Below are 24064 nucleotides of genomic sequence, written 5' to 3'. Positions count from 1 at the left end.
GTTTGTGGATGAAATGAACTTAAAGAGTATTGTAATTTAGTGTACCTTGAATAGGCAACCTTTATGAATGGTTTAAGTAGGATGCTCATGTTGCTGCCCTGTTGTTATTGCTACATAAGGAGTCCAAAAATCCCTGTCTCTCTGGTAATCATGCTTCCACCTATGAATGGAATAAGTGCTTTATTTCTTGTTACTATGTTTCGTGCATGCTTATATATATTCTTAGTGTTATTGAAGGCTTGCTTTAGCATCCCATTTGTTACTTTTCAGGCTGTTGAAGCTACAAACAATGTAGAGAGAGGGAACAAAGAGCTATCCCAAGCCATTGAGAGAAACAGAGATAGCAGGACGTTTCTTTTGCTTTTTCTATTTGTCCTTACGTTTTCCATCCTCTTTCTTGACTGGTATAGCTGAACAGTCTCTCTCTCAATTCACTTTTTAACTTTTCTTCCCCACTATTTCGTTACCTTTCTGGTAACACGATGTCGCATGTAAAATGAGCACAGGATTAAATAAACATGGAAAAAAAAATGTCAAGGAATTTAATTTATATAGGTGTGGTCACATTTTCAAGATGGGTGTTTTTCGTCGACATACAGTTATTGTCCAGAATTTTTTTCTCCTGGGTTGCTGGTTGATTGTGGAATTCGGCCATCTGGGGATGCAGATGAATTTTTTTTTTCCTGCTTGCTGACTTCCAGAATTTAATGAATGTTAGGATGACTAAGAAATTTAAAATGAAGGTTCTATAAAGAGGTTTCAGTGAAGTTCGCTGAATATATTAATTAGTCCAACGAAAATATATTTTGTATATAGATTGAGTACAAGTTCTCGGGTGAAAGAAAGACGCATATTATAAAGATAAGAGATATAGTAGGATACTCTTTTATCTATCCGTTGGGTTGGGAGGTTCCGTTGGGGTAACCGTTGGGGTAACCTCTGTTTGATAACTTTGATTGATCAATGTATGATATTTCGAATCCTCATTACAAATGGAATAAAAAATTCAAAATGATCTCTGGATTGTTTGGAAGATCCTTTCAATTGACTAGAATCCATCACTTGAACGAAAATAGATCTTGTGGAATCATACTAAATATTGGGAAATGATATAAGCAAAATCATGTTTTGTTATATGCGCGGGCCTAGCTTGATTTTTCTTTTTTAATTTGGCTTGTCAGAGCTTTTTTGGGAACTGTAATAACCCTTTGACAGATCTTTAAATACTACAAGACAAGCTAGGATTGTGCTTATAACAAAACTTGGTTGTGCTAATATCATTTCCTTAAATAGTTTATTGTACATTCTGTACCTTGTTAAAAAAATTGCTTGTTTGCCCTTCTCAAAAAATCCAATTCGAGCTGATTCTTCCCCAACTAACGAAGAGATCACGGGGAATTGCCACATGAAATTGAGCACAATTTTGCAAAAAAAATAAGAAATACCCCAACTAATAGATTAAGAAGTTTATTATCAATATGTGATCCTTTCATATGTGAGAAAGGCATCAAACTTAGTGAAGAATGTCAATATCTTACCAGGAGAAATGTTGGGTCATGGTCAAAAGGTTAGGTAACAGTGGATTCAAATGAGTAATGTTACACTAAAGTCTAGTTTGAGTGTGCATTCTATTTGGATTTTGAGTAATCTGTTTTTAAACTTGCAGTCTCAAAAAAAAAAAAATGCACAAAGAAATAAATACTTTCAAATCAATGCACATGCTGATCAGTGTGAAGTTTGAGCCTTCAAATTGATGTGGCAGCCTGACAAGTTCATCTGATCGGACGATAAAAAACATTGGAATTTTGGGTTCTAGCTCATAAACAAGTGGACCCATCAAATTAAACGGCCTGGATCGACGGATATATCCATCAATTGGATGGGGAAAATTTGTACATAAAATTCGCTGTACAGATCCAAGACAGATTCAAGTCGGGATGATCCTTTGGTACCAATGATGATTCTAGGGATAGTAAGAGCTTTAAATATGCTCGAATCTATATAGTACCTGATATCCATTTTACTTTATTATAACCTTCTAAGTTCTAACACAGAAAAAGAACACTCTTTCACAGTGAAAAATGTAACGTGTCTTGTTCTGAATAACCTGTAAACAAATTAATGCTCCTTAGGAGCGACAAGATGTTACAAAAAGGGGCAAAATCAAGTTGGGATCTTCTTTTTACATTGAGATAGGATGTGAATGGTCTGTTAGTACCTGCCCCTTTGAAAACTAAAACTAAGATTGAATTAAAGAGAAGTGGATAAAGTGTGTCACCCACACCATGGAAGATGTGTCTGCTATCAGTAATCTTCTTTTTTGATATTATTTTGAAAAAGAGCTCTGCATGAGGAGTGGTAAAATCGTATATTCTCATTTTCATAAAAGTCATTGTCTAGTTACAACTTACAGTGCATATATAAAGATGTACTGGGTAAAACAGAAGAAGCATGCATGATGATGGGGGAGGGGCAAAAAATAAACATGCACGCGCGCGCGCGCACACACACAGAGAGAGAGAGAGTTTCAATCTTGCAATCATCAACCTTGTATTTTTGATATAGTAAGCATAGTTTTTTCATGCGCATGGCAAAATTATCGCGCATGTATAATAATTCAGTACATATTACATTTCACATGTACAATATATACATCATATGGTCTGTTGTGTAAATATATAGTTATTAAAATTAACTTATATGTTATTAAGGCGAAAAGGAAGGATGCGGTTTGAATGCGGCGATTGGTATGTCACCCAGTATCTCACACTGTCTCACATGCAAACTGGACAATCCTCACTATTTGATCAAATGATCATTTTGTTTAAACCATACGTTCTCGAGACATTGATCTGATTTAATAGAATTGGCACAATTTGTGAGATTCTTTGTGCTTCTGCTCTGTTGCTCAACAACCTAACGAGTGTTTATATCCTAACTACTAAACCTAGCTTAGTTGCTTATTCTAATACCAAAAATACCTAATCTACCAGACACCCAATCTAACGGTCAGATCTAAAAGGATCTGACATATTCTAGCACTATAATCACATATAGATGCTCAATATCATCTGTACTCTTGGAGGACACATCGATCAACGGATACTTCTTTTCATAGTAGAAGTGTCTTTTGAATGGAAATACCATCTCACAAAAAGAAGTGTTTCTTTAAAATTACTCATTTTGAAAATATCCAACATTACCAGCTAGGATGAAGCTTATGATGATATCTCTCAAAAACTTCCTCCTTTTTTCCCCATCACCCATCTCTGAATTCTCATTTGAAGACATGAATCTCGACAGGAGGTCTTGTTTTCCGGTTGAATTTGCTGTTTCTTCATCTCTAGCGCTTATGATCTTTGTCGCATAGTCATTGATCTTACCTGTTGTGAAGTATAAATAATTAAATAACACCCACTCTAATAGCTTAAGCTTTCGGAGTAATTGTTTGTTTCACCCCAAACCCAACAAGTAAATAATAAAATTCGAGTGCTGAAGTATAAATGATAAAAATAACACCAACTCTACTGACTTAAGTTTTTGGATAAGGTTCCAACTTGGGTAGGGTTTTACCATCCTGCATCTATTGGACCATAAAATAACATGGGTCTGTTTAGAAATCATGGGTCTTGGGTCGGATTTCGGGTTGAAAAACTCAACCCAATCTCAGGCCGAGTTTAAAGAAAAAAATAAAAACCGAAATCCAACCTGACTCTTGTAGGTGTGCAGTGTGCTATGTTTTTTCTTTTAAAATTTAAAATATCTCTTCAATCACAAGCCAAATTATTTTCATGTATATTGATATACTTTTTGTCACTCAGGTGATCAGGTTTGTGCCATGAAAAAGCAGTTTCCTTAGTTTTTTTTTTTTTTTTGTTGAGAATGATGTAGTGTCCTTAAATTTATGCACTTGATGATTTAAATTTTTATATTTTGGTTTTAGAAGATTTGTTATGTTCTATAATCTTTGAAACTAATCAGTATAGTAAACTAAGGTCATGTTCGCTTCAGATTATGCCAACCGATTGTGAGTCCAAAACCAATTACTGGAGTCAATAATTGGCTCCAATTATTGACTCTGGTTGGTTTTGGACTCTGGTTGGCATAATCTTAAGCCCCTATTTACTATAGCTTAAGATTGTGACAACTGACAACCGATGGTGAGGGCCCCTACCATTTATTAGCCCATATTGGCCCAAAATTGTTTAATTTTGGGCCAATAAATGGTAGGGGCCCTCACCATCTGCTGTCAGAATCTGAAACGAATTGGGGGCTCATGTAAGAAGTAACCCTGCTTGTTTTGGATTTTGAGAACGTACAGTGAGTCCAAACAAGGCCTTACTTTTATGATAACTCCCTGCTTGCCATGGTTTACTGGTTTGTCTTCATCTTAACATACTATACATGGTTTGCCTAGATGCAAATATCTGGTATTTTGCGGTGGTTTTTGTGTGGGGTTTTTTTTTTTTCTTTTTTTACCAAAATACTCTTTTGGTTTCATGTAGAGACTACTTGGCTCGTCTCTTTTTTGGCCCCTACTTGTTAGCCCAACTTGGCATGCAAGCGAACTACTTAGCAAAATCCAAGCGAAACACTGACTACTTAAACCGTATCTCTCTATACTGGAAATGACACCACGTACCAGTACTCTACTAAGTTCAACACCAAACACTAAATACCACTAAATACAAAGAGACTACTTGGCTTGTCTCCTCTTGGTTGACTACTATAATTCACCACAACTCTACAACGTAACTACCTGCAACCAAACAGACCCACAAAAATGTCAGGGTTTTCACATCCCCCCTTTTCTACTCTTGAGATTTTACATGGTGTGTGGCTGTATAGTCCAGTATTCTTCAAAAAGTATTGTACGGCTGAGTCCAAACCATTCATTTGTTGGGCCACAATGTAAATAGGTTGTGCCAAAAAAAATCATTTTCATAGGATGATCCTAACCCTCCCATCTATAGAGGTTTTCATAATGTACAATCCCTCTTCACAACCAAACACTAAATACCACTACTAAATACAAAGAGACTACTTGGCTTGTCTCCTCTCGGTTGACTACTATAATTCACCACCACTCTACAAGGTAACTAACTACCTGCAATCAAACAGACCCGTGAATGTCAGGGTTTTCACATTCCCCCCTTTGCCACTCTTGAGATTTTATATGTTGTGTAGCCGTATAGTCCAGTATTTTTCAAAAGTATCTTACATCCGACTTCGTAGGAGGGTCCAAACCGTTCGTTTGTTGGGCCACAATGTAAATAGGTTGTGTGAAAAAAATCATTGTCATAGGATGATCCTAACCCTCCGATCTATAGAGGTTTTCATAATGTGCAATCCCTCTTTACGTCTGAGGGTTAAGATTATCTTATGAAAATGATTTTTGTGGCACGGTGTATTTACGTTATGGCCCAACAAATGAACGGTTTGGATCATCCTATGAAGTGGGCCATACAGTACTCTGTTAAAAATACTGGACTATACAGCCACACCATATAAAATCTCTGCTACTCTTTTTTAGGCAATGAATACAGTTAGGGCTCTCATAATTAATGCTCCATAAATTTATAATCTCCTATATCCTATTGCAAGACCAGCAACCGACATTGTTCCTATGTTGGTAATTTATAGTATCTTATTTATAATGCTTAATAAAAATAATAGAAAAAACTAGTAATATAAGATATCAAGAGAGTACTTCCTAGATAAAGTTGTTCAAAGTTCATATACTTTATAATACTATATATAGGTACAACATAGAAGAAACAAGAGAAAAAAGAACAGAAAACCAGTGTAAAATTCACAAATCCTAATTGTATTTCAAGCCACTAGCATTATGACAGAATTAGAGGCTGTGACGTCAAATCACGTGGTAAGGGAAGGCGCATGCCTTTTGCAAGGGGGGTGAAAGTATCATCTCCCGAGACTTATTTTCTAGAGAAAAGTAAGGAATGAGGGCCGATGTTTAGTGAAAATACGGATTGTGGGCACCTTTTAAAACAAGAATAAAAAAAGGGCTAAACTTCAAAATCAGGTGGTCAAAAGACCCTGATACCCTTCTGACATCGATAGAGTCCTCATTTTTCATTACTGCCTCTTAAATTGGCCCGAGTCACGAGGCATCTTTTGGTTCATTTAAATGTGTATTTGAACCGAGAGAACCTTGGGTTCGTTTCTATCTTGGCCGTCGGAAATAACCAGAGACGGATGGATCTTGACACGTGTTGGAAAACTTTTGGAACCCCGATGTAATTGTACTTTTTGGAACGCTAACATTATCTTTTGGCTTAGAACGGTAGACGTTATCTTTTCAACACGTGTCAGGTATTCATCCGTCTCTAGGTATTTCCGACGGCCAAGATAGTAATGAACCCAAGGTTCTGTGACTTCTGTCAGTTCAAATACCAGACGAACCAACATTGGCCTACATTCCATACTTTTCTCTATTTTCAAATACTTAGTATGCTGTAATATTTTTATGGGAGATGATATTTTCACTCCCCACGCATTACTTTAACGCTTTCTGACGTCTATTATCGCCCATATTTTATATCACCGTTATACATAAAATATAATAGCCCCAACTATGTGTTTTCAGGAAGAAAGGACAAACAGATCGAAAATGCAGTCATTTCTAGAGAAGTCAAACAAAATAGTTGAAAATGCACCGTTCACAGTTCAAAGGCCTCAACCCTAACCCAACCCAACTCAAAATCGGGTTCAACCCGGGGGCTGAGCCCTACCCAAGTTGCACCCCTACTTACTCCTTCTCGAGATAACAATACAAAGTCAACAACAAACATAATCTCTATCTATCTCTAGACAATCCAGACCAAGGAAATGGAGTCTGAAACCCTCTTCTTCCTCCTCTTATCTTTCTCTCTCCCTCTCTTAATGATCTTATTCTTCAATAAAAAACCCAAACCCAAAACCAAAACCCAGGCCCCATCCCCATGTTCATACCCACTAATCGGCAATCTCATTGCCCTCCTAAAAAATCACCACCGATTCCTAGACTGGGTCTCAGACATGCTCTCACAAACCCCATCAAACACTCTCCAAGTCTCCTCTTTTCTCTCCACTTCCCACATAATCTGCACCGCTAATCCCCTCAACGTAGAACATCTCCTCCGTTCAAATTTCCCCAACTACATCAAAGGCGATAGATTTCAGTCTGTCCTATCTGAACTCCTCGGCGATGGCATTTTCAACGCTGATGGTGAGATCTGGGCCCACCAGCGTAAGATAGCAAGCCACGAATTCAATACCCGGTCTCTCAAATCCTTTGTATCCTACACCGTCCGATCAGAAATCTCCCACCGTTTGATCCCTACCCTTGAAAAAGCTGCTGATTCAGAGGAAATAATCGATTTTCAAGATGTGTTTAGGAAATTTGCATTTGATAATGTTTGTAATCTTGCTTTTGGGGAAGACCCATGTTGCTTAGAAGGGGCGGATACTCAATTCATACGTGCTTTTGATGAGGCTGTTGAGATTTGTTCAAAGAGATTGTTAGCACCCGTGCCTTGGATCTGGAAAATGAAGAGAAAGCTTAATTTGGGAGATGAGAGAAGGCTTAAGATCGCAATTGGTAAGTGAAGAAACACCCCATTACTCCAAAATAGTGTCTTTTTCAAGCCCTGTTCGTTTGCGATTATGACAATCGATGGTGAGCCCCCAATTCGTTTCAGATTCACAACAGATGGTGAGAGCCCTACCATTTATTGGCCCAAAATTAAACAATTTTGGGCCAATAAATGGTAGGGGCCCTCACCAACCAACCAGAGTCAATAATTGGAGCCAATTATTGACTCCAATAATTTGTTTTGGACTCACAATCGGTTGGCATAATCTGAAGCGAACATGACCTTAATCTACTATACTGATTAGTTTCAAAGATCGTAGAAAATAACAAATCTTCTCACACCAAATTATCAAAATTTAAATCATCAAGTGCATAAATTTAAGGACACTACATCATTCTCAAGAAAAAAAAAAAAAAAAAAACACTATGGAAACTGCTTTTTCATGGCACAAACCTGATCACCTGAGTGACAAAAAGTATATCAATATACATGAAAATAATTTGGCTTGTGATTGAAGAGATATTTTAAATTTAAAAAGAAAAAACATAGCACACTGCACACCTACAAGAGTCAGGTTGGATTTCGGTTTTTATTTTTTTCTTTAAGCTCGGCCCGAGATTGGGTTGAGTTTTTCAACCCAAAATCCGACCCAAGACCCATGATTTCTAAACCGACCCATGTTATTTTATGGTCCAATAGATGCAGGTCGGTAAAATCGTACCCAAGTTGGAACCTTATCCAAAAACTTAAGTCAGTAGAGTTGGTGTTATTTTTATCATTTATACTTCAGCACTCGAATTTTATTATTTACTTGTTGGGTTTGGGGTTTGAACCTGTCAGGCAGCGCTCTGATATCATGTGAAACAAACAATTACTCCGAAAGCTTAAGCTATTAGAGTGGGTGTTATTTAATTATTTATACTTCACAACAGGGAAGATCAATGACTATGCGACAAAGATCATAAGCGCTAGAGATGAAGAAGCAGCAAATTCAACCGGAAAACAAGACCTCCTGTCGAGATTCATGTCTTCAAATGAGAATTCAGAGATGGGTGATGGGGAAAAACGGAGGAAGTTTTTGAGAGATATCATCATAAGCTTCATCCTAGCTGGTAATGTTGGATATTTTCAAAATGAGTAATTTTAAAGAAACACTTCTTTTTGTGAGATGGTATTTCCATTCAAAAGACACTTCTACTATGAAAAGACGTTTTGATTATTCAAAAAAGGTAGTATTTTAAATGAATTTATCTTCAAAAACGAACGTTTAGGGCCTTAAACATAATTCTCTCATTTTTCACTCCTCTTTTTTCTCCTAAAAGGTGGTATTTTAAATGAATTTGTCCTCAATAAAAGAACGTTTAGGGCCTCCAACATAATTCTCTCATTTTTCACTCTTCTCTTTTTTCTCCTATTGCTGGCTGATTGTCTTGTACTCGAGTGTAGCCCTTGTTCTTGGCATAGGCATTGTATCCTCACGACTTTAAGTCATGATAGCCACATGCATAAGTGGGGAAATTACAGTCTATAAGAGAAAGCTTTGGCTTGTCTTACCTACCTTCTATTTCTAACCCTCTTTCTGTTTCTCTCTATGTTTCTTGGTAGCCACATGCATAAGTGGAGAAATTAAAGTCTCCCAGAGAAAGCGTTTGCTTATCTTGCCAACCTTCCTTTTCTAACCCTCTTTTTATTTTTATGAGTTTCTTTGATTATGTGCATCTCCACAATTTGATCATTGATCGTACCAATTTGTCCCAACAGGTAAGGATTCTACATCTACAGCTCTTACATGGTTCTTTTGGCTGCTCTGGGCAAACCCAAGATGCGAGCGACTGATCTACGCTGAGATATCAAAAGCTGCCGGAGAAGGAGAGTTGAATTTCCAATATGACGAGTTGAAGGTACCTTAAGTACTGTGACTTGCCCTTTAATTTTTATTATTATCTTATTTTATTCCTCCCATCACTGTCATTTTCAAATTTGTTCATGTTATAGCCTATTTCCCTAACAAAGGTTATTACTCATTTTTGTACTTGCTGTTTTACAGTCAATATTAGCATTGAAGTTCATCCAACGTTATACCTATTCTGAATTATAGAGCTACGGCACAATCAAACCCGAACGAATAAAATGTTTGAATTGAATCATACAGGTCTCTATTGGGAGTTATTAATCATTTTTATACTTGATGTTTTAGGAAATGCACTACCTCCACGCTGCAATCTCGGAGGCTCTCCGGCTATTTCCGCCGGTGCCGATCAACTCGAGACTGACTTTAAAAGACGACGTGTTGCCGGACGGCAATTTTGTCGGGGCAGGATGGTTTGCGGATTACTGTGCTTATGCGATGGCGAGGATGGAGAAGGTGTGGGGGCCAGACTGTAATGAGTTTCGGCCGGAGAGATGGTTGGAGAATGGAGTGTTTATACCGGCCGATCAGTTTCGGTTCCCAGTTTTTCACGCAGGTTCACGTCTTTGTTTGGGGAAGGAGATGGCGTATGTGCAGATGAAGGCAGTTGCTGCATCTGTCATTTATGGGTTTGAGATAGAAGAGGTGGTCGGCGGTTGTCGACACCGGCCTCCGCCGTATAGCTTAGCTCTTACTTTGAAGATGAAAGGGGGATTACATGTCCGTTTGAAGAAGAGAACTTCCTTTTTGTAAGAAAGAAAAATGAGTTCAAAAACTCAAGTTAGCTGATTATGTAAATCAAGACCATTGAGCAGTTTAAACTCTTAGTTTTAGAGTTCTATCTTTATCTAACCTGAGTTTTTGGATCTCCTTCTCTCATGTTTTCTTAGCTAGGAATGATGTTTTGTACCCATGAATGTAACATCTTTACCTTTATCTGATAAAATGGTAGGGGTCCACGCCAAACCCCACCATAGATACCAAAAAAAAAGAAATGAGTTCAAGCAGTTACTTGTTTGTAGCAGAGCACTGATATTGTCACCCATATGAGTTGCAGAGTAGAACCATTCTCCCTTCTGAACTTTAAATCTATGTACAACTTTGACTCGATAAAAAATCTTATATTTCATTTACAAATCTATGGTTGATTAGAGCAAGATTTATTTTCAAATATGGTAAAAATCTTTCTGCAAGAGAATCCAATAGAGAAATTATCTATGCACACATGAGTAGCAGTTACTTGTTTGTTTTGTAGCAGAGCAGAGGGCTGATGTTGTCACCCATACGAGTTGCAGAATCAAACCATGCTCTCTTTCAGGTTCTAGATTTGTATAAAATTTTGATTCAATACAGAATCTTATATTTCATTTACAGATCATGGTTAATTAGAGCAAAGATTTATTTTCAAATATGTAGTCTTTCTGCAAGAGAATATAATAGAGAAACTCTCTGTTCCACATGACTGTTCTTAAATAGAAAGATCTTAGTGTTGGATTAAATTCAATCTTAAGAGAGGAAATTGAATAGTACCTCTGGCTATGATGATCAGATGGCAATGCTAATCAGTGTGTACAATTTGATCATTGAAGATGCTCCAGATGAACACCATCTGTCAACCGCTCGTTTCAGATGCTTAGATCAATGGAATCTTGGGTCCGCAGCAGATCTGGACCACCCAGAGAACCGTAAATCATCTCTCTCTCTATTAATGTGTGTTGTTCCCATTAAGTGACCACTTGCACTACATCTCTTCCTAACAATAGACCTTCATAGTGATTAACCTTAATTAGCCTTAAATCCTGTTTAGAAAACACTAAACCTAACTAATCTAAGTTGGCAATGGGAGCACCTAATGGAAAACGTTTCCAACACTTACCTCATCCTGCTTAAAATATTCCGCTAGTAATGATGGAGAAAACCGATTTGTGCCTAGCCATTGTCTGTTGCACCTGTAAAATAGCCATAAACAGGAAAACCCTCTTTCAATAGTTTTCAACCTTTTGATTTCTTCGGTGGATCCATGTTGTTCCTTTTTAGCCTCCTTCGTTTCAGAAGTTATTTCTATTTCTACACTTGTTTCTTATTTCTCTTCAAAAATGTATGAATAGTTCCTTGATGTTTGATGAGTGAATAAATCCTCCCCATGTGGGTGTCTAAGATCATCCTCTGACTGAGATTTTCTTTTTTTTGCATTGGAATCACCCTCTGAATGAATCATCCCCATGTTGGATAAGTCATTAACTATATTTGACATTTGAATTCCATTAAAGTGGCTAGTATTGGGTGAGCTTTCAGAGAACTCTGCAATTAGTATGTCAAAAAAATATTCCTATAATATATTATTATTTGCAGAGCACGATCTTGATGCAAACAATCTCAGAACCACAATGTTCTTTCCAGTAACTTGAGGAATTCATATAGGTGGAACTCTAAAGAGGTCACTATTAGGACCTACCCTCCGCCGAGTAACTGTGCTAAACAAAGAAATGCCACACTGATAAAATGCTGAGTTGAACTGGTTACCACCAGGAAGACAAAACGAGCAGCATATCTTGATTGTGATCAATCTCCTAAGATGAAAGAAAAGAGTGCACATTCCAACCAGATATGATAATGATGAAAAAGGTGTCATGTAAAAGGCGAACAGAACAATTATTAAACTTGGAGTTATTTGATTTCATTCCTCCATAATTACTGTTTTAGTATCTTCTGTGTTTATGAGGATTTTGGTCTTGCTCTTCTCTTGTATTTGACCACCTAGGCCTATGCGGATTTTCCCTTTCTTAATAAAACCCTTCACCATTCAAAAAAAGGCAAATAGAAAGATAACAGATCCATAATCTGTAACCACATACTACCTCATAAAACAATTGGGCCCAATTTGTTTTGGATTTTGAGAACTGATTGTGAGGCCAAAACAGATTATTTGACTAGAAATTAAACGTAAATTTGAGTTCAATAATCAGTTGTGGGCTCACAATCGGTTCTGAAAATCCAAAACAAACAGGACCTTGGTAAACTTTCCTAAAAACAATTGCTCACATACAATCTCTTGCCCTTTGATGGCGAGGGCTTACCAGGAGCTTCTTCAATGTGACTGTCTAGCATCTGTTCCATGGTTGCGTTCAGAAACATCATCAAATTCTTTAATAAATTTTAATGAAAATTCATATGCCACAAAAAATGGGGCCTCAAGTAAGCAAAAAACACTCTTTCCCTTCACACGACATTGCAAACAGTTTTACATTGATAATGGCAGGAGCATTCTGCGCTTCCTTTTCCTGGCTAGTCTTACGTTATTTGTAATTTTTAGGCATACAATCAAAAGGGCTGTGATGCATATTAAGCAAAGTGCAAGTCGCATATACCTGAAATATAAAGAGACTGCTGAAAAAAACATGAAAGCAAGAATAGTGAGCTCCCATATCACCGAGATCGCAACATCAACCCTGCATTCAGAAAAATCAAAAGAGGATGGAATAGTGGTCCACTGCATAAGGTGAACAAAATATCAAGTATGCATTTCATAGGACTCTTGCATGATATAACATGAATATATATAGAGGCAAATAGAGAAAAGAATACTAAATGAGCTAACCTCAGGAAGTCAAAAAGTTCTAATGTGCCATATAGACCAAGCATTTTTTTTTAACGATCAAAGTGCAAGTAGCAACAGGGCATAGCACTGGTGTTCCATTTGGTTAAACCACTATGGACAGTGTTTTGCGTAGGTGACAGTTTTTTAGTATATATTTGTGTTTATTCTAGCACTTCCTGAAGCTTCATCTTTAATGTTCATCATTTGCATATGTTTCTTATACGTTTTGATAATTTTATAGTATTTTCTCTGAAATTTTCATCCAAAACCGACATGTTTCTATTTCCATTATGATGACACGCATATTAAAATTGAAACCCAAAAACTCACGACTGAGATAAAGTTCAGCAACTGTACTGATAAATTTCTAACAGTCGGGAGTGCATCATAAAATTGTCAAGTAAAATAGAATGTAAACCAGAAACAAATTAGTTTACCTCAACCCAGCTTTCTTCAAATCCAAATTGCCATAGCTATGCTGAAGTGACGTGAGGCTTTGCGATACTCCTCAACCGGGGGAGTGATAATATCGTGCATACCTTCATTAGGTATCAGTCTGATAATACAATCTACCAAGACTTTGGTGACCTCATTATGCCTAGAGAAGACGGGATATGAAAAAAAACTCGCTACATGAAGGGGATTATGAGGCTGTTTATCCCATTTTCTATTAATAACTATCTAGATCAACATGTACCCCGACTTCTTATTCTGCAACATCTCTCTCAGGGCTTCTTTGGCCTCATCAATGGAATCATATAAATAACCCATGGAGGGGTTTGTCTTGGCAATGTTCAAGAGAAATACTCTAAAGGCTCATCAACATTCAGAATGAATTTAGGCCAAGTTTGGATACCTCATGTTTTTGTATTTGGATTTGGATTTGAGTTTTGGATACAAAATACAACAACCATTCTCATGCTCATGTTATACGAGAGAGAGGGAGAGGGAGGGAGGGAGGGACGTCTGGCTGCTGCTGCTGCAGCAAGGTCGAGGAGCAGCGAGGGTGAAGGTAATTGCCACAAATATTGATTTTCAAATAATGTCTTGCAGAACAGATTTGAAAATCGGATTTTTTTCACTGCTGTGCCTGATTTGGAAATCTAAGGATCTGATCCAGTTTCAAATCTCAACTGCAAATGTGAGAAATCCAATCTTGTGGGTATCCAAACGCGACCTTATAGTTCGACCGGAAAGCATATTTAATGTTTTATTAGCAATGTCTAGTCTAACCATACCTACTGGAATAATAGTCGTTAGACACAAACATCTGTTGCATAACTTTCCTGTGCATCATACGACTTTGTATGGCCAAGATATTTGTCGCAAACCTTGAACCAAGTACACAACACAAATCTCTCCTTTTTTGTAAACCCAGTCCTCATCAATGGTATCAATCCTCTATGCTTATCGATAAATTGGGTCATCTTCTGAGCTCTCTATATCATGTTAGAAATAATTGTGAACTCGTCCGAGTTGACCAAAATTTCTAGCATACACTCTATGCAGTGGACCGCACACCCGCACACGGGGTCCAATAGAAAATGAAAAATTAGCATCAGTATACTTCACTACATCTAATGCATCCACATATTTAAGAAAAATGACCGTTTTGGGGCAATGAATCAAAAAGTTATTTAATAGATGTTGTTGTGCAGATGTCTTGTATTTTGGCATTATACAGGACCCTTGACGGACTATGTAGCGGCATTGATATATATAAGCCAACTGTTAGGGTTACAGGTAGAGCAAGCTTTTCTTTGTTTTTTCTAAGCCAAGAAGGAGAGATTTTGTAACCCTAGACCAAAATAGTGGAAATCTTTTCCCGTGGACATAGGCACACTGCCAAACCACGTAAATCTGGTGTTTCTTGCGGGATTGTGTTTCTTTGCATCATTCTTTGGTGTTTTACCCCACATCGTGGTTGATCCTTGTCGAGAGGGTATTTCTCAGATTTTCTACTGATATTATTATATGTCTATCCAACCATCGACCATAATACTGCAACCAGTGAATTTCAATGAGATTTTTTTTAATGTTATTTTTCAAAAAAAAGAGAAAAGAATGCTAATGAGAATTTGACGTCAGCCAAAAATTGATGTATCTCATGGACTGCTTTTTTTAAATATTGGACTCCTCAAGTCACGGAAAGAGGATGTCTTATACCCCCACCCAACCGCATTAACAGTATCAAACATTGGTTGTTAATAAGACGAATTAGGAAACTGAAAGAGATGTTAGCATTTTAGCAGAGCATGCCAACTGTCTTGTCAGCCCAATCAATTGTTTCTTTTGTAGCCAAATCACTTTTATGGCTGATCCACAAGGGTTGTCCGTAAGTCAAAAAATGGTCTGAGTGCTCCTGATCCATTTTTCATCTTTATTCCCTTTTGTGACTTTTCTTTCTCCTTAGAACCTGATCTAACTACTATGAGGCTAGTAATTGTAGTATCCTCATCATCTGCCCCTTCATATTAGGTTGGCAAACCATATGGATGACCAATATGTGCCATAAATATATTCTATCTAAATTTTTTAGAAAGTCCGAAGCTTCACAATTCTCTATTTTATATCTGATGGAACCCTCTCAAATGTTATTGTTACTTCACCTTAAACACCCTCTAGATGTTACTTTAATCGGATGCCTCCGGCCAATATAAGCTTACTGCAAAATATGCAACTAGTTATTTTGTTGACTTGGCACTAACGTACCATAAGCCCATGTCGGGTCATTCAATCTAGCGAGAGTGAAACCAATGGAAGATGCTCCTATGAATGCGATGGAAGGAGATTTTGCACTAGAGAAACAAGAGGTGTTGAGGTGTTTTTAACAACAACCCCTCCCCCCCCCCCCCCCCCCCCACACACACACACACACACACACACACATTCATTTGTAATGGTTAAATGACATCAAATGCACTTCAAATAGGTATAACACATTTCATTCAATGAAGTTAAAATGGAAAATATGGAAAATCCATGAAATTACAAATCTAAAAATTTTCAATGTGAATTCGTCCGGAACAGGATCTTTGACCCTATTTCATTCGGAATGAACAAAACACAACAAAATGGATTGGATCATAATGGATTCTTTAAGGGAATGTTTTGTTCTTATTTTTTTTCCATCTTCCAAAACGGAATGAGACGTTTTTCCATCCCAGACAAAACAAACCGAAAATAATAACTATGACCACAATCGAGAGGGTCAATCACTGCACCAAAGCACAATCAAAAGAAACAAAATACTCATCGAGGGGAAGATGATTGAAACCCTCAAAATACCCCTCCACCCAGATCTATCCAACCGATCCACATCGCTATTAGCTGAGTTGATGACATGTTAAAATGGCGTCGAGTGCCCCTCCATTGTGTCCAAGATCTCCTCCAAGCACATGGAAAATCTCCAAGGAAATCCTTTTTCATAATTCACCTACTGAATGACGTTGAGTGAGTCGCCTTCCACCACCAAAGACTAATGATGGAGGAGAAAACAAGATGGATCCCTCTCGAGAGAGGAAAAACTTCCGTCTCATTCATCATTCAAAAAAATAAAAATTTTCATCTCATTAAAACCGTTCTTGACTATCGAACTAGATTAAGCCAACTACGCTACAGAGGAGGCTGCCAATGCCGCCAGTATCCGAGTTACACACGCAATCACTAACAACCACAACCCTAAAACACAATCCCAAAACTACATAATAACTACATTACAACTACCCCATAAACACCATAATTATCTGCACATATCACCTCCTCGGCCCTCTCCTACCACTTGATAAACCAATATCTCATGGAAAAAAACTTTCATGGCTGCCAAACATGGCCTGAATGAATAATCTAAATTAATTAATCAATCAATCGTATAAAGAATTAAAATTCCCCTTATAGAACGCAAGGCGGGATGAACAAACACAATCATCTGTGTCTAAATTAATTATTTTCCAATTCGTATCTCAATCTTCTTTAATACAGACTCATCAGAATCCCAGAAAAGACAAATTACCATCAGAAACCAAACAAATACATATGAAAATCCATTATCATCCGGTTGAAAACGTATTCTCTCCAATTCAATAAAATCATTACAAAAAACTGTTTTTTTCTGTAGTAAGTGCAAGAAAAGCATAAAAACCCTAGCTTTCGATCGTGAATAACGATAAGATAGAACACCAAAACAAGCATGCAAATCAACGATACATATCAGTTTCAGAAACCCTAAATTTGGGGAATTTGATTTGTTTCATACCTCGAATTGAGCTTGGAGGAGAAGAATGAGATCGAAGCCCCCTCGTATTTGGACCGAACCTGATACTCCCTCATCTGCTCTCTCAATATCGATCGCCCAATCATCTTCTTCTTCTTCTTCTTCTCCTGCTTTCTGTTCTCTGGTTTTTAGAGAGAGAGAAGGAAATGATGGAGAAAGGAATGAGAATCCAAGGGGAAGAGGCATAAGAGTTCGAAATTCTGGTTTGGCCTTTCTTTGACTGAAATAGACTTGTGACTGAAATAGGAGTAGTTAGCGGCAAAAAGGGAATCTTCAGTAGGGTTGATAGTAGGTCCATATTAGTTTGATCTGAACCATCCATTTCTCCATAGTTTGGCCTTTGTTCTTGTAGATCCGAGGGTTGCGATCATCCTGTGGAAATGATTTTGGGGGCACAACATATTCACGTCGCGGCCCATCAAATGGACGGCTTGGATCATCCTATTGTGTGGACCGTACACTTCATTTTGAAAAATATAAGTGGGGCCTCCAATTCGACCTTAATGTTACTATACAACCTGAACCATAGGATGATGCAAACCATCCATTTGATGGGCCATAATGTAAATAGATTGTGCCCCAAAAATCATTTCCATGGGATGATCGCAACCCTCCAATCTATAGAGGTTTCTATAACTCGCAGTTTCTCTTTTGAGATGCAACCTATTTACGTTGTGGGCCATTGAATGGATGGTTTATATCATCCAGTAGTGTGGCCTACCTTGCTCACAGATTAAAACAAATTAATTGGGCCCACCAACCGTTCATGCATGTTGGAGAGAGAGATCGGATTGGAGTAGTGTCGTACCGGTAAAAGGTAGATAGGAACCTGCTTTATGGGCTACGTCTCACTTTTCCCGTTAGTGAGCCGTCGGGGGTATAGCACCCTTATATTTTTGGCATGAATTTTGGGTCATCGGGGATCCAGACCGAGCCCTAAAAAATGAACGGTTCGGATCAATCGAAACCAGGACCCACGATGCCATTACATAATGGGCTCCCAATTATATTACAATGACTGAGGTTGTGCCCTACTTAAGCATAAGCATACATATGGGTAAATATGAGATTAAATGTAGAAAATAAGAGAATAGTGGTCCTTGAGGGTACCAAAATTACGTAGTTAACCACACTAGTCAAACCAGTATTTCATGCTCACACAAAACATGTCGAGCTGATTACCACTTTTTTGCCAATTACTTTACCTAAAATCTATCAATTAGAAGTTTCCAATAACTTCGAGGCAAACTGAATATTGTTCATTGAGGATGAGAGATTAAAATTAATAGTGGGTATAAACTAGATTTGAAGATGTGAGGATTAGAAGAACTAACCCTCCCAATTACAATTTAGGTTATTAGTGGGGAGATAAAGATGAAGAATAATGAGAACCCTTGGGACAATTTCCTAAGGTGAGGTCTAGGGCTGCAACAGGGTCGGGTTTTTCAAAACCCTAGCCCAACTCTAGATCCAATTATCTCGGCCCTGATCCGCCCTGACCCTGAGTCAGGGCCGAAAAACCTCAACCCATGGCCGGCCCTACAGGGCTCAGTGTTGGCCCTGGCCCGCCCTGATTGGGCAGGGCCAGGCCGGCCCTAATTGACCCTAGTGCCAAAAATAAAGCAACCACTTATCATATAGAACAAAATGATCAATAAACAGAGAAAGTGAACAAAATAAGATAATATGAATTCAACAACATGACGGGCAACATAGACAATTAATAATAATAATCTAAAGAAACATCAATCCAAGATAATAGAAAACATTAGCAAAAGAAACATGCATAGATGGTTAAATTCTATAATAGAAAACCTAAGGTTGGGCCGGGTCATGTCAGGGTACCCGAGGCATTAACCCAGAATCCGACCCGACGTGAGTCAGGGTCTAAAAAAATGAATCGTGACACGCCCTCTCTGTTCGGGTCAGGGCCGACAGGGCCAAACTTGCACCCCTAGTGAGGTCTATAAGAGAGAAAACATGGAGTAGGGTCCACACCAGGAACAAAGTCTCGTGTGTGACACAAGAGCACATAAGAGGTTCCTAATCAAGCTTGAGATAACGTAGACAACCTTGAAAGGAAAGTTATCTTCATAGGAAGGAAGGGATATAGATTCTTTTTTACTTAGAAAAATAGAGGGGAGGCCATTATTGCCTTCTCTGGCCCCATTAGGATTTGCTCATTCTTCCAATGCTCCTAATAGGGCTTTGCCTATATAGAAGTAACTTGGTGATGCAGAACAAAAGCAATGAAAGTGAAAGCAATCTCGAGGATTAAGAATGTGGCTTGCAAGTTTTGTAATAGTAATAAATGAGGAAGAGCGATAACAAGAAAAGAGGAATAGAGGACCAGGTATGATTGACTATAATGTGCCAAACCATTCGAATCACATACCATCATGAAAGACACTTAGTTTGGTGATCAATCCTGACTTAAGAGTTTTCATTAAGTAACAGTCCTAAAATAATTAAAAAAGGCGAAATACAAGTTTTGTAGTGCCATTATCAAAATATGGTAGTGCAGAAATCAGTCCACATCTTTAATATATACTGAACATGTTTCTTTCAAGTTTTGGACCCACCATTTTACCTCATGTTTTGATGGGATGGGTCCCACGATCTCCACCCAAGCCTCTGAACATAGATAAGTTGTGCCCCAAAACACTCCATAGGATGATCCTAACCCTCTGATCCGTAGAGGTTGCAAATGGATGGACGGCATAGAGGCTTCGGCAGATCAGATCGAGGGTCAGGATCATCATAAGGAGGAGATATTTGTAGCACAACCTAGGTAAGGCTCCAGCAAATGAATAGTTTAGGTCCTGTTTGTTGCAAGGATTTACATGAAAAGTTTGAAAAGCAAAATGTTTCTACATTTTTACATACCCCTATACAATTTTTGCTCGGAGACCTTCTATTTATGATAATATCCTAATATAAACATAATCATATTATTTCCCTCTAATTTGTGGAAAATTTTTCATCTAAAATGTTTTTCCAATTACATGTACAACATAATATGCACATGACTAATTTTCGGCTTAACTCGGTCTAATAAAATTAGTTTAAAAAGAGAGTCTATGATGTGACAAAGTGAGTTAGTCACATTATCAAAACATGGTAGTATAAGAAAAATAGACTTTAGTCAATTTGAGCCGGGCAGATCTTTCACCTTCTTCATGAAATTTTTCTAAAGGATTCATTAGCCGACCCAGCTAGTCTGGGACAAAGGCTTAGGTGAGTTGAGTTGACCTAAGGTAGTACAAAAAAGTATCACTCAATGGCAAGAAGGAAAAAAATAGACATTGGCACTACCATGTTTTGATAATTACACAAATTCATCCTATCCTTTATTATATAGCAAGTGGTCAAAAGTTATTATAATTCCCAAAAAGCTCTAAGAAGGTAATTAAATATGAAAATACAAGATGAGTTCGTGCAATTATCAAAACATGGCAGTCCCAATATCCTAACAAAAAAAGGGTGCAACTATCAACATTAGCGAGTGTGGTCCGCGTGGATATGTAAGAGAACGACGAGTCAAGGATGACTAGTCTAGTCTAGAGATAAAGAAGTTAAGAAGAGCAAACGTGTAATGCACAAATCTCGAGAGTAACATCCATTTGGCAAGATTAACGGTCAATTTGTTTTCTCAGACTCCTCATAAATGAGGTAAATGTGTATGGGAATCAGCACCATATTTGGTGGGCCACTACATATCCATATTGGTCTTGTGGGTCCCACTTCAAAAGGATGATCCTGGTAATTTGTAAGATCATCTGGCCAGCATGAGGTCTACAATGTGACCTATTTTAGATTAACGGCCATGATCATCATACAGACATGTGTGGTTGATTATCAATCTAGACAATTCATTCAGGCTGCATTTGGACTGCTGGAATAAGGCTTTTGAATTGGCATTGAATTATTTCCATTTCCCCAAGGAGGGAATGAAAAATTAAAATAAAAAATTGAATTTAAAAAAATCAATAAAAGTTTCATTCCCATCAAGGCAGAACTAGAATGGTCGAATACCATAGGATGGGAAACAGATTCCGGAATTCCTTATCTTCCATTTAATTCTGCTACGTTGTTATTTCTGCTCTTGATTCTGTTCAATTTTTTTTTAACCAATCGGAATACGATTCTAGTGCCTGATTCTGACAATCCAAACCGACCCGTAGTGGGTCCAACGATGAATCATCCATGGCCATAAAATCTGTTTTAGATGGGTCCCACCAAATTGAGGCGTCTAGATCAATTAAAAAAGAATCCACATGTCTTCTTTCCCTCATTAACTTTACACCCATGTTGAGAAGAAAATTGCTTTTGCTAATTTTCAAAAAGCAAAAAGCATTTGAACAGGGAAAGGTAAAGAAGAAAGAACGAAAGATACAAGGGAAATGATGTGGACAGAGGGGGGAATGATATCAACCACTGCCATATTTTGATAATGGCACTACTAAGTTTATTTTCCACCCTTCAGTTGGTTGGGATTTAATGACAGTTACACTGCTATAAACAACCAATGAGAAAAAACAAAGTCGGTAGCACCATCATCAAAATTTGGTAGTGCGGATATCAACTACTTAAATGAAAAGCAAAAGCCGAATGCCGACATTTAACCGACACTCTCATCTTCAAAATTCGAAAGGCTCTCCCCACCACAAACTCCCAAAACAAGCAAAACTAAATGTCTTTTTTGATACCGCCACTCTTATATTCAAAGATTAAAAGAGGCTAGACACGTGGCAACTTTTGATAAGTACCACACGGAACTTCCACGGAACTTCCAGATTTATCGTCACTCGACCGACATATTGGGTCCCACAACCGCCCATTCACGTTCACTTGCTACGTGTCGACCTCTCAATTGGTTGTCGGCATGCCAAATCACGTACTTGTGTCTCTTTTACTCTTTTCTTCGGGGGTGATGATTTTTTTCGCCTCCCCTGTAGGATAATGCGCCCCTTTTGAACATGATTTGACATAAAAAAGCGTTAAAGACGCGTCCCCATGAATTCTCCTATAAAAAGCCCAAAGCTGAAACACATCTCACAAGTCACAAAACCATCAATACACACAGTTTTTCATTTCTCTCTGACGTTTAAAAGCTTTTTGTTCTTTTGATATCTTGTTTGTGCTAAGTTGGCCATGGCTGAAGAAAACCAACACTACAATGAGAAGGAGGTTGTCGAGAGTGAAGTTAAGGAGCGTGGATTACTAAATTTTTTGGGTAAGAAGAAAGACGAAGAAAAGCCTGATGAAGAAGTTTTAGTCACTGAGTTTGAGAAGGTCCAAGTTACTGAAGAAAAGGAGGAAAAGGAAAAGGAAAAAGAAGAGAAGGCTAGTCTCTTTGAGAAGCTCCATCGTTCTCACAGCAGCTCAAGCTCGGTAAGAACAAAGAAGAAAAAGGAAAGCAAAATCATTAAATCGTATTGCCACAATGCCACCCACTTGTTTTTGTTGAATTTGGAATGCACGAAAAAAAAAATGAGTGGAAAGTTACCAAGTGGGTGGCACTATAAGAGATTTCATGTGGTGTGAGCCCGTATAGTCCAGTATTTTACTATGCGGGCGCACACCATAGGATGATCCAAACACTCCATTTGATGGACCACAGTGTAAATAGATTGTCTACAAAAAATCATTTCCTTAGGATGATCCTAGCCCTCGGATCTATAGAGGAAGGTTGGGATTGGAACCTTGGAAATCATTTTTGGACATAACCTATTTACGCTGTTGGCTTGTGGCCCATGAGATGGGAGTGTTTGGATCATCCTATGGTGTGGGCTGTACAGTACGTTTTGAAAAATGCGGGACTATACGGGCTTACAGCATATGAAATCTCGGCAATACAATATCATTTTAATCCTATGGTATGGGCTGTACAGCACTTTTTGAAAAATACTGGACTATACGAGCTTACACCATATGAAATCTCAGAAATACAATATCATTTTTTTCCTGGAAGTGAGGAATGATAGAATGAAGGGTGCCCTTGCAAAAATCAGCACAAAGGGCGCCCCATATTGGTGGATTTTTGCAAGGTGAAGCGCTGAAAAAAGTAGAACGCACCTAAAAAACGTGAAAAACTTATTAACTTTGCAAAAATCAACCAATAGGGGCGCCCTTAGAGCTGAATTTTGCAAGGGCGCCCTTGATTCTATCATTCCTCGAAGTTGTTTTTATGACTTTCAAGCTTGTTTTTTTTTTTCTTTTTCTTTTTGGTTATGTTGATGATCCCATATTCCCACCCCCTAATATTTATGAAATTGCCATGTTATTTTCAAATGACACCAAATGCATTCCAATTTAGCTTCAATGCCTTGATCCAAGCTTCGTTTATTGCACACTAATGAGATCTACAACTTAGACAATTAAAAGCACATTATTGATATAAAATCACTTGTGTATGGAATCATCAAAACAATAAGATAATGCTAAGATTGGAACCATTGGGCTTACATTCTCCTCCTTTTTTATAATGACATTCACAAGAGATTTGCCAATAAGCACATACATTTCTCTCCCTCTGTAGCTTCAACAAAAAGATGGGGCAAGAGACAAGAATCAAGGAAAAGGATATGCAATATATAAACTCCCCCTAAATCAGGAAAAACATGCACACATATAACTCCCCCTATTTTGTTGACAAGTATAGTAGACGACGAGTACCCTTTTAA

General features: G+C 37.9%; 2 protein-coding genes and 1 long non-coding RNA gene across 3 annotated transcripts in view; 2 read left to right on the top strand and 1 right to left on the bottom strand.

Moving 5' to 3' along the window:
* The first annotated feature begins 6799 nt into the window (after positions 1-6799).
* On the top strand, positions 6800-10373 carry LOC143864117 (cytochrome P450 94A1-like). Its single transcript, XM_077374928.1, has 4 exons — positions 6800-7603; positions 8531-8710; positions 9360-9499; positions 9796-10373. Exons 1-4 carry the CDS (start codon positions 6853-6855, stop codon positions 10258-10260), a joined length of 1536 nt encoding a protein of 511 aa, XP_077231043.1. The 5' UTR covers positions 6800-6852; the 3' UTR covers positions 10261-10373.
* Positions 7544-24064, bottom strand: part of LOC143864118 (uncharacterized) — a 27891-nt gene continuing 11370 nt past the window's right edge. Inside the window, exons 2-4 of the long non-coding RNA XR_013241100.1 lie at positions 12876-12956; positions 11384-11456; positions 7544-11260 (exon numbers count right to left, since the gene is read on the bottom strand). This is a non-coding gene — a long non-coding RNA (uncharacterized LOC143864118). The remainder of the gene's footprint in view (positions 11261-11383; positions 11457-12875; positions 12957-24064) is intronic.
* LOC143864305 (dehydrin COR410-like) overlaps positions 22425-24064 on the top strand; it is a 2935-nt gene continuing 1295 nt past the window's right edge. Inside the window, exon 1 of the mRNA XM_077375220.1 lies at positions 22425-22772. Within this exon, the coding sequence (XP_077231335.1) occupies positions 22533-22772 (240 nt within the window). The 5' untranslated portion in view covers positions 22425-22532. The remainder of the gene's footprint in view (positions 22773-24064) is intronic.

This window comes from Tasmannia lanceolata, unplaced genomic scaffold (genome assembly GCF_043159265.1).
Source record: "Tasmannia lanceolata isolate RefF3 unplaced genomic scaffold, GAP_Taslan_0.1 ptg000048l, whole genome shotgun sequence".
Taxonomy (NCBI): Eukaryota; Viridiplantae; Streptophyta; class Magnoliopsida; order Canellales; family Winteraceae; genus Tasmannia; species Tasmannia lanceolata.
Note: the sequence above shows the minus strand (reverse complement) of the source record. Positions and strands in the feature narration are given on the sequence as shown.